This window comes from Podarcis tiliguerta (genome assembly GCF_965153285.1).
Source record: "Podarcis tiliguerta genome assembly, chromosome: 4".
NCBI classification, from domain to species: Eukaryota; Metazoa; Chordata; class Lepidosauria; order Squamata; family Lacertidae; genus Podarcis; species Podarcis tiliguerta.
In genome coordinates this window covers 7,516,632-7,528,129 of record NC_139537.1, presented here as the reverse complement: position 1 = coordinate 7,528,129, position 11,498 = coordinate 7,516,632, and the positions used below count along the sequence as shown (strand labels likewise).

The 11,498-nt window shown below is 48.7% G+C and overlaps 1 protein-coding gene across 1 annotated transcript; it reads right to left on the bottom strand.

Moving 5' to 3' along the window:
- Positions 1–221: 221 nt before the first annotated feature.
- Positions 222–8,653, bottom strand: KLHL35 (kelch like family member 35; the record flags this gene model as incomplete). The annotated part of the gene is made up of 6 exons (XM_083439050.1): positions 222–723; positions 2,791–2,979; positions 3,802–3,990; positions 5,382–5,500; positions 6,327–6,511; positions 7,773–8,653. The coding sequence occupies 6 exons, from the start codon at positions 8,651–8,653 to the stop codon at positions 535–537; spliced, it is 1,752 nt and encodes a 583-aa protein (XP_083295176.1). The 3' UTR covers positions 222–534.
- Between the last annotated feature and the right edge of the window lie 2,845 nt (positions 8,654–11,498).

The window sequence follows — 11,498 nt, the reverse complement described above, 5'->3', positions numbered from 1 at the left end:
CTCTGGTTTCCATCGTGGTGTCCCGTTGCACCAGAAGTGGTTTAGTCCTGCTGGCCACATGACCTGGAAAGCTGTCTGTGCACAAACGCCGGCTCCCTTGGCCTGGAAGCGAGATGAGCGCCGCAACCCCATAGTCGCCTTTGACTGGACTTAACCGTCCAGGGGTCCTTTACCTATGATTTTATGGTCAGCTATAATGCTTGGCCACCTCACGAGAAGAAAAGACTCCCTGGAAAAGACCCTGATGTTGGGAAAGATGGAGGGCACAAGGAGAAGGGGACGGCAGAGGACGAGATGGTGGGACAGTGTTCTCGAAGCTACAAACATGAGTTTGACCAAACTGTGGGAGGCAGTGGAAGACAGGAGTGCCTGGCGTGCTCTGGTCCAGGGGGTCACGCAGAGTTGGACACAACTAAACGACTAAACAACAACAAATTGGGAGTGCCATCTCTCGAGGACCAGTTTTCAAAGGAGCAATTATACCTGGGCTGTGGTTGCGTAGAGGAGGAAAAGGGGAGGGGGTCACCACTGGGGTCACCTGGTCCTGCTCCGGAGGATGGTCACGCAACCGTGGCAACTGGTGCAGCGCTGGAGCGGGGTCTCAGGTTCGACCACCCCAGTCTCTGCATCAAAAGAGAACACCTTGTCTGTGCCTTGCTCGTTTTCGTCTGTGCCCCCCAGGATGTAGATTTTGCCAAAGCACACAGTGACGCCGCAGTTCTCCTGAAAGAAGAGGGGAAAGTCAGAAAGAGGAGAGGTCCGTATCCCCTCAGAAATCCACAAAAACTGCTCTCTCAGCTCAGCTGTTATTTGTGCTGGCTCAGCTTCTCCTCGAACACGCACCCCTTTAAACTTGCCCACATCTCAGGGCCGGCCCATGCATGAGGCAAGGTGAGGCGCCAAAACCTACAGGGTCCAGTATACCTGAAGGAGCATCTTCACCCCCATCGTTCTGCCTGGACACTGAGGTCCAGCTCCGAGGGCCTTCTGGTGGTTCCCTCGCTACAAGAAGCCAAGTTACAGGGAACTAGCAGAGGGCCTTCTTGGTAGTGGCACCTGCCCTGTGGAACGTCCTCCCACCAGATGTCAAAAAGAAAAATAACTACCAAACTTTTAGAAGACATCTGAAGGCAGCCCTGTTTAGGGAAGCTTTTATTGTTTAATAGGTTATTGTATTTTAGTGTTTTGTTGGAAGCCCCCCAGAGTGGTAGGGGATTATTATTATTATTTTTTATTATTATTATTATTATTATTATTATTATTATTATTATTATTTCGATACAGTGGTACCTTGGTTTTATTACAGCCCCGCTTATGAACGATTTGGTATACAAACTCTGCAAAACCGGAAGTAGTGTTCCTGTTAGAGAACTTTACCTTGGTCTACGAACGGAAGCCGAATTGTGGAAGGGCACCGGCAGCGGGAAGCCTCATTAGGGAAAGCGTGCCTCAGTTTAAGAACAGCTTTGGTTTAAGAACGGACTTCTGGAACGGATTAAGTTCGTAAACCGAGGTACCACTGTATAGATCGTTCTTCCCTTCCTTGTTCCAAATGTAGATCTTACCTCACCTGGTTGGAAGGAAGGACACCGCTTTGGGGTCTACTCAGGTGTAATGATCTCTGGCAGGCAAGCAAGGCCCGATAAGAAGTAATAACCCTCTGGCATTTTTATTTATGTTTATTTACAAAAAGACACACCCAGAGCACAGCTTCTCACCTGCTCGCATTTACGATAGTTGGTCAGTCTGAATTTTCGCCCCTCCCACAGCAGGAAGGATGCCAAACTCCTGCCTTTCCCTTCCGTCGCCATCAGATCTTATCCAGACACCTAGAACGGGGACTGAGAAGTAGGCCTGCCCCCTCCTCCCCACTGTCACTCAACACAGACTCAGCTCTCGGCTTATCTGCTGATTGCCTAGCAACACTCTGGCTGCCTCCCGACTCTCCCTCTCCTTGAGAGCTCACAGAGTCTTCATTGGGAAGGGGGGGGTGTCATATTGCCCTTTCTCAACTCTGTCAGCCAACTCTCATCTGCAGAGTCACTCCCTCATTTACTTAGTTCTATTTCTAGTCTAACTCATCCCCTGCGCTCGGGGGGGGGGGCTCGTTCCTGACATCAGGCACCAAAAGGTTTTGAGCCAGCCCCGCCACATCTCATTTGATAACAGGATTGGACACCCGCCCTCCTTGTGTTCTGAACAGGAGCAGCACGAGAACGGGTCCTTTTCTGTGGTGGCTCCCTGCTTGCGGAATTCTCTCCCCAGAAAGACTCATCTGGCCCCATCATTACACACATTTAGATGCCACGCGAAAACATTTATTTTCCACTAGGGGCCCTTGGCTTTTATTTTTTATTAAACTTGTTGGTTGGTTGGTTTATCTTGCGCCCAGGGCAACTCAAAACAACTTACAAATCATTTTTAAAAAATTATTTAGGTCTCCTTTAGTGGGCGGGAGGTTTGAATCCCGCCTTTCAAAAATACGACTGTGCTTTGGATTTTTCTGTGTTTTGTTTCGTGCTGGTTTTAAGGTATGCGTTGTTTACTTATTGCTGCAAGTTGCTTTGAGTTACATTTGTAAAAAAGAAAAAAGCGACTAATAATTTTAGTGAATAATAAAATAACAAAATAGCTACTTCCTGTGAGCAAGCAAGACGATAACTGGTCTAGGCGCCTTTATCCCTACTGACGGCTGGTGAGGAGCCTGTTTTCACCATTCTGGGGTCCTCTCTCTTTTTTCTGACCTCTTAGATGGGGCACCCCATCTTGGGACGGGTGCCTTCTCCTTACCAGAGGTCCTGGGAGGGACGCAACTTCAGCCCAGGTGTCCGTCTGGGGGCTGTAGCTGAAGATTTTACTCAGGAGTCCTCCAACAACGTAAATCAAGTGATCCAAAGCAACGGCGCTGAGGCATCGCTGGCGGAAAGGGGCCGCCGACATAAGGATCCACTTGTTTTCCTCTGGGTCATAGCACTGAACCTGGGGGAGCAGCAGCAACAACAACAATAATAATGTTTTATTTATATCCAGTCCTCCCCAGCTGAAGCCGGGCTCAGAGAACAGGAAAATAATAAAGTAAAGGTAAAGGGACCCCTGACCATTAGGTACAGTCGTGGCCGACTCTGGGATTGTGGCGCTCATCTCGCTTTATTGGTCAAGGGAGCCGGCGTACAGCTTCTGGGTCATGTGGCCAGCAGGACTAAGCCGCTTCTGGCAAACCAGAGCAGTGCACGGAATTGGAGTTTACCTTCCCACTGGAGCGGTACCTATTTATCTACTTGCACTTTGACGTGCTTTCGAACTGCTAGGTTGGCAAGAGCAGGGACCAAGCAACAGGCGCTCACCCCGTCACGGGGATTTGAACTGCCAACCTTCTGATCGGCAAGTCCTAGACTCTGTGGTTTAACCCACAGCGCCACCAATTTATTATAAAATCAGTTCAAATCAAATTAATGGCAACCATTGGACTAGAGTTCTGTGAGGATTACCGAAGGAGGGGGTCAGACTATGCCTTGGCCAAAGGCCTGGTGGAACAGCTCCATCTTGCAGGCCCTGCGGAAAGATGTCAAGTCCCACAGGGCCCTAGTCTCTTGTGACAGAGCGTTCCACCAGATCGGGGCCACGTCCGAAAAAGCCCTGGCTCTGGTTGAGGCCAGCCTAACCTCCCTGTGGCCCGGGACCTCCAAGATGTTTTTGTTTGAAGACCATAAGGTGAAACATACCAGGAGAGGCGGACAGCTGTGGAGGCTCAGTTTGCAAAAGTCCCCGCGGCCCCCCAGAGGTTGAAAACCCCGGCAGTACCTTATTTGTGTTGGCCCCGTCCTCCACTGCGCCCCCGATCACATACAGCTTGTCGAGACACGGCACCACAGCTGCCGAGCTCACTGCCTCGGGCAACGGCGCAACATCTGCCCAGCTGTTGGAAAAGGCGTCGTAGCATTCCACGCTTGCCAGGCGGCCAAAGCCGTCATAGCCGCCCACCGCGTAGATCTGTCGGCGAGAATTGGGGAGGACGCGATTCATCAGATCTCTGATCTTACCCAGATGTAAACGGGGTGCGGGCAGAGCGAGAGGCAGCATGGTACAGTGGTTAGAGTGGTGGACTAGGATTCAAATCCCCCACTCAGCCGCAAAGCCACCTTGGGCCAGCCTCAGTCGCTCAGCCCAACCTACTTTGCCGGGTTGTTGTGAAACGTAAAATTGTGTAAATTGTGTAAAAGAATTTTGGCAAAGTGTGTTTAAGGAGATAACAGAGGTCACTGGGTTAAAGCTAACCGTTTTTTTTTTAAATGGAAGTGCAGCTTGTAAATTTGCAAATAAATAAATAGAAAGGAAATACACAGGTGAAAGAACTGAAATACATGGAAGCAGGGCCGGATTTAGGTTTGATGAGGCCCTAAGCTACTGAAGGTAATGGGGCCCTTTATATGTCCAGCTGTCCTTTGTCAACAAAAAATTGTCGCTTTTTGTGTTGAATATATGCTATACGGTAATTTATGGACCTAATAGGTATCTCAAGCCAGTTGCACATAACAAAATAACCAGTCCATGCAGAATGTAGGCACCCTATATAGAGAAAGGAGCAAACCAGTGATATTTTAGGGAGCAGGCTAGCGGGCGAGGCCCATGACTTACATCACAGGAGCCTACAAAACACAAAACACTGTTGCTGTACGTAAGTTTTATTTTATTTATTTTTTTATCTTACATTTTGGAAATGTAAATCCAGGAGTTTTTTCCTTTAAATCTTTTGGGGGCCTCCAAGAGAGCGGGGCCCTAAGCTATAGCTTGTTTAGCTTATAGGCAAATCCAGCACTGAAATAGAGTCGAGTGTGGATTTCATGCTCTTTATTCAGCTCACAGTGGTGAGGAGGAATGGAAGTTCCCCCGAAATGTCTGCTTTATATACATTATTTACACAATGGGCCCCACGTGATTGGCTAATTCTGGGATTCTCCTGTAGGCCAATCAGGTTGTGGATTCACTTCCACCCAGAGTTGGATTGGGTGGCTCCTGCAGACCAATCAGACTGCTGCATTCTGAATTCTATTGTTCTAGGACCAATCAGACTGCTGCTATTCAACTCAGTACATAACAAGCACTGAAGCCGCTGAGCCTAGGGCTTGGTGGTAGGGCAATGATGAGTGGTCAGAGGGAGAAGAGGGAGAAGACTGGGAGGAAGAGGCGTTGGAAGATGGAGAGGGAACAGGGCTTCGTGAGCGGGGAGAGTCAGTGGCAGAGAGCAGTCCAGAATCAGAGGAAGAAGCTGAAACAGGAGAGGAGAGGCAGAGATGAGTCAGGTTGGGGAATAGTAACAAATGCCTCTCCCTCCTGCGGCCACGACACCCCCTACCAATCACAAAGCAAAGAGAAGTCTGTACCTTTCCCTGGAGGGTAGCCATCTTGTGCCTCCACCGCCCTTTCTGCAAACAGGCGACCCGCATCCAGACGTTCAGCTGCGAGCTCAGCACCCAGACATCTCTGCCATTCAGGTGGCCTCCTGCAAAAGCAGACACAGAGCAACCACATAACAGAGGAGCCAAAGGGCTTAAGGCCACAGAAAGAAGGAGTCGGGTTCAACGTTGGGGGAAGGAGGCGGCAGTCAAAGAGGGGGAAGCCAAGAAGGGCTACCAAACTCTTTGTTCCTTCATCTTCCACCGCGTAAACTCTACAAGTAAAGATGTCTAAGTTAGCCGCTCCAAGCCTAGACCACGTGGCTTAAGGAAGTCATCTTTGTCTTTCTATACTAATAATTTAGAAGCATTGAACATTTTGTAACCGAAGTGAAACTGCCTGCCTTTTCTTGCTGCTGTGCGGGAAAGCTCATGAATCTGACCTTTGAAGGATTTGTAAGTAAATCATTTTAAACTGTCCAAACGTGTGATCTCTTTCTCTGCTGAGGGAAGCGGGGGATTTTGGAAGAAACTTAGAAGGGGATATTGGCCCCTTGGCTCTTTCTCATGACACATACAGAAAGGCAGTGTGGTGTAGTGGTTAGAGTGTCGGGTTGGGACCTGGGAGACCCAAAGTCTAGTCTCCGCTCAGCCATGGAACTCCCCAGGTGACCAGTTGCTACCTCTCAGCCTAACCTACCTCACAGGGTCGTTGTGGGGATCAAATGAGGAGGGAGAGAGCCGCGCGTGCCATTTTGAGCTCCTTGGAGGAAAGTGCGGAAAAGAAATGCAATTAATTAATTAATTAATCCATCAGTCATACAATGGTCTTCTCCACCTCCTCCCAAGGAAGGGAGGAGGCTCTTTCTGCAGGGGGTTGGACTAGATGACCCTCAGGGTCCCGGGGATCATGATTCTATGCAGCCATTTCACCTGAGATGTAGACATCATTCTTCAAGGTGCAGGCAGCAAACTCTGACTTGCTATATCCAGGGACGCTGGATAGTGGCTTCCATTGTTTGCTCTCGGGGTGGAAGATATCCACAAAAGGAAATTTCAAAGAACCTTTCTTGCCGCAGCCTCCAAGCACAACGATCATCTCTGCTAACTCCATGTATCTGGGATAAGAAAAGAAATTTGTTCGTCTCAGAGGACAGCAAGAACCTTTTGGCAACACAACATGGCCCACCATCCCTATAAAGGTTGGGGGGGGACGACGACCACTGTGCCCCTTAAGACCCAAACTATATCTGACTTTTAGTGCTGACGATATAAATCTAATAACTAAATAATCTGCTCTTTTGTTTTACTTATTTACTTGTTTTCATCCTGTATTTTATTCTGTGAACAGCCCTGAGAATTTAGGATGAAGAGCGGTATATGAATTTAACAAATCAAATAAATAAATAACCACTCTGTGGTTGGGTGTGAGGGACTCCCTGGTCCTGAATAGGGTAACTGTGCCCCTGAAGGACCAGGTGCGCAGCCTGAGAGTCATTTTAGACTCACATTTGTCCATGGAGGCACAGGTCAATTCTGTGTCCAGGGCAGCTGTCTACCAGCTCCATCTGGTACGCAGGATGAGACCCTACCTGCGCGCAAACTGTCTTGCCAGAGTGTTGAATGCTCTAGTTATCTCCCGCTTGGACTACTGCAATGCGCTCTACATGGGTGACCCGGAAACTGCAATGCGCTCTATGTGAAGGTGACCCGGAAACTAGACAGGTGACTGGGAGCAGCCGCCGAGACCACATAACACGGGTCTTCAAAGATCTACATTTCCCAGTACTTTTCCGAGCACAATTCAAAATGTTGGTGCTGACCTTTAAAGCCCTAAAGGGCCTCAACCCAGTATACCTGAAGGAGCATCTCCACCCCCATCGTTCTGCCCGGACACTGAGGTCCAGCTCCAAGGGCCTTCTGGCGGTTCCCTCCCTGTGAGAAGCCAGGTTACAGGGAACCAGGCAGAGGGCCTTCTTGGTAGTGGCGCCCGCTCTGTGGAACGCCCTCCCACCAGATGTCAAAGAGATGAACAACTACCTGACATTTAGAAGACATCTGAAGGCAGCCCTCTTTAGGGAAGCTTTTAATGTTTAACAGACCACTGTATTTTTATACTTTGTTGGAAGCCGCTCAGGGTGGCTGGGGGAGACCCAGCCAGATGGTCGGGGTATAAATAATAAATTATTATTATTTGGATTATTATAAAAAATGCAGGAGGAAAGGACTAACAATAGGATCCACAAAGGGGAGAAGTTATATATATTGCCAGGTCAAAAATTATAGAACCGGTATCACAATATGGACTTCAAGCCGGTTTGGGACGATTTATCGATAGGTTGCCCAGCCCGAGTAGCAAACTTTTCTCTCTCTTTTTACCTTCTGGGTCTAGACCGCCAAGAGCTGACCTCCTTGCCTTGGACGTAATACTTGCGGGCTTCTAGCAGCAAAGGGATGCACTCCTTGGATTTCTGGATGAGCTCGTCCGTCTCTACCTTCTCTAGAAAATAAACAGGGTCTAGCAGGGGGAGCCTCACGTGATGGAGCAAATCTTTCAGGGCCCCCTTCCTGGCAGCCACGTCATGATTCACCCATCGCATCACTGCCTCGAAGACGGCTTCCTCCTTGGAGACAGCCAGGTGATCACTTGACAGACAGCTCACCAGCTCCTTGGCGTCCAGCTCCAGGAACTCCTTGTGGTGAGAGACCTCCACAAAGCCCTCCAGAAGACACCTCTTGCTCCTCTCAGTCAGAGATGGAATGGAGAAAGAGTTGGCGACCTTCAAGATGCCCAGACAGTTGTGAGGATGCAGCTGGCCTTCTAAGAAGGCAACACAGGCGTCCTTGAGCCTTGGGATTTGGAGAAAGCTGGACAGCTCCAGCAGGTCTTCCACGTTGTCCTCCTGGATGAAGATGTCCCCGCCGTAGATGTAGTCCAGGACGAGGCTCATGCTGGGAGCAGAGACCTCGCGGAGATGGACGGTGCCTTGGCGACCTTCCTTCGCGCCCCCGGCAAACAGAGCCCGGAAGTAGGTGCTGCTGGCGGATAAGGCAGCCCTGTGGCAAGGGAATTCCTGCCCGCCCGTGGCGAGGACCACGTCGGTGAAGATGCCGCCCAGCCGGTAGGAGTTGAGAGTCTGGAGGATCTGTTCGGCGTGGCGAGACCCGCTGCAGAGTTTTGCATGGAGGTTTCCGCTGCCTCGGCCCAGAGAGGCAGGGTGATCGCTGACGCCCGTTCCGGAATGGGACTCTTGTTTCATCCTGATTCAGGGCATGAAAAAGTTGAATTGCTTTTAATAGTGTGTTTTAATGCTGCAATCTTCTCCAGGACCTTGGAGTGAAGGATGGAAGAAGAAAGAAAGAAAGAAAGAAAGAAAGAAAGAAAGAAAGAAAGAAAGAAAGAAAGAAAGAAAGAAAGAAAGGGAGGGAGGGAGGGAGGGAGGGAGGGAGGGAGGGAGGGAGGGAGGAGGGAGGGAGGGAGGGAGGGGAAGAAGAAGAAGAAGAAGAAGAAGAAGAAGAAGAAGAAGAAGAAGAAGAAGAAGAAGAAGACAGAGGAGCAGGAGGAGGAGAGGGAAGAGGAGAAGGAGAATAGTGGTGACGCTTGTAGTTTAATGGTGAATTTTGGACATAATGGAGATGCATATTAATTTAATAATAAATAATAATAATAATAATAATATATTACAGTGCACGCTCGGGTTGCGAATGTGATCCATGCGGGATGCACGTTTGAAACCCACAGTGTTTGCAACCCATGTCTGCGCACGCACGGGTTGTGATTCGGCACTTCTGCACATGTGCAAAGCGCGATTTAGCGCTTCTGTGCATGCGTGGCTGCCAAAATCCAGAAATAACCTGTTCCAGTACTTCCGGGTTTCGGCAGTCCGCAACCAGAAAAAACACAACCTGAAGCGGCTGTAACCCGAGGTATGACTGTATTTATATCCCAGCCACTCTGGGTGGCTCACAGCAGAATATTAAAAACACGATAAAACATTTTAAACATTGCCCACCTAAAAGTTTACTTGAGGACTAGGAACTTGCTTATGATCTGGAATTGTGCTTCTTCATGACAGAGCGTAGTTCCAGGGTATTTTGTAGGCTGGGAGAATGATGGCTGGCAGTACAGGGGAGCCTAAAGGGGCATGAGGGAACATTCCTCTGCAAACCTTTAAATTCTCCTCCGCCCAATGCCAAACAGTTTATATTCAAACTCCTGCCAAAATTTCGCCGAAAGTTCAACTTTGTGTACTTTCCATCTGTCTTTAACTACAATAGCCCATTGTTTACAAAGCAAGCCTTTTTCTGGCCCTAGTCTGACCCATGGTTCTAACAGTCACATGTAAGGTAAAGGGTAAAGGACCCCTGGACAGTTAAGTCCACTCAAAGGCGACTATGGGGTTGCGGCGCTCATCTCGCTTTCAGGCCGAAGGAGCCGGTGTTTGTCCACAGACAGCTTTCTGGGTCATGTGGCCAGCAGGACTAAACCACTTCTGGTGCAACGGGACACTGTGACGGCAACCAGAGTGCACGGAAATGCCTTTTTCCGTTTACCTTCCTGCCGGAGTGGTACCTATTTATCTACTTGCACTGGCATGCTTTTGAACTGCTAAGTTGGCAGAAGCTGGGACCGAGCAATGGGAGCTCACCCCATCATGGGGATTCGAACCACCGACCTTCTGATTGGCAAGCCCAAGAGCCTCAGTGGTGTAGACCACAGCGCCACCTGCGTCCCCCCAGTCGCATGGAGCCCTTGATGTTATCATTGTTTCATTTGCTCTCCAATGAGACTTATAGCTGGCAAGGTCTGAGCAGAATTTATACCATGGCCAAGAGAACATTCTTTCTTCCCTCGATCCAGGAATAGGGTTTTCCACCCACCCCACCTTCCATCTCCTGAGCTCAAACACTAAGAAGGAGAAGAAGAGCTGGATATTTCATTGAGGACTGGCAAACCCCAAAGAAAGTTCAAACCCTTGGTTTTCCCATTGTGAATTTCCTACAAATCAGAGAAAGTAGGCTTTTGCATACAGACATAAATTTGCCTGCATGTTCATTGTTGGGTGTCTCGCTTCTGAAAATGTTACATCGTTTGGGAACTGCAAAATGTCAAGGCACACAACACGGTTTCCAAGGAAAAGAGGTGACAGACAGTCTGCAAGATAGGTAAAGCCTGCCAGAGATTCGGTGAACACCAAAAATCTACATCAAAGAGCAAAATAGACTGTATAAATTTAATAAGAAATATAAATATATTTTAGCACAGGCTTTACTATCCTACCCTTCACCTCAGGAGCTCAAGAAAGCATTCCTTGGGTAGCTCCCATTTCAGCTTCGCAGCTCAGTCCCAGCAGGTTGCCTTAAAACTTGAATTGAATTGAATTTTATTATTACGGTCACAGACCAGTTCCGGTTCACTTACAATATCAGGAAAATCTTAAACATTGAATGGCAATTGGGTATAACAGAGGCAATTCAGATATAGCGGCAGTTAAAAATATGTATTAAATCTTGATCACTAAAATATAACCTAAAATTGTCGTTTAAAACCTTAATCATTTTGGTAGTACAGCTTGTTTCCTAATTTTTATGGCAGTCGCACAGAATTTGGCCACCCTTAGCGTGATCTCTAGATCCTTGTCCTCTACCAGGAGTTTTAGACACTGAAGTCCGGACCCATTTGGAGATTTTTGTATAACAGGAGGGATAAATACCGAGCGTATATCCCCGTGTAAACGGCAGTGTAACAAGACATGAGAGACAGTTTCTACCTCCATCAAGCAGCAGGAATTCAATTCAATTCCTAGGGAAAGCGAAGTGGGGATTCGAACCCAAGACCTTGCAGATGACGTTCAGCTACATACCCATCCTAGTGGAGCAGCTTGATCTAATATGGGAAAGGACCACATCTCAGTGGTAGACAGTCTGCTTTGCGCTCCCTCCAATCCCCAGGTAGGGATGGGAGAACCCCTTGCCTGAAACCCAGGGCAGCTGCTGCTGCCAGTCAGTGCTCAGCTTGAGGCCCCAACATTCTGCAGAAGGCAGATTCCTACATCCCCCTCGCCTGGTCTCTTTGCTTATAAGGCATCATCCCCTTTGTTTGGG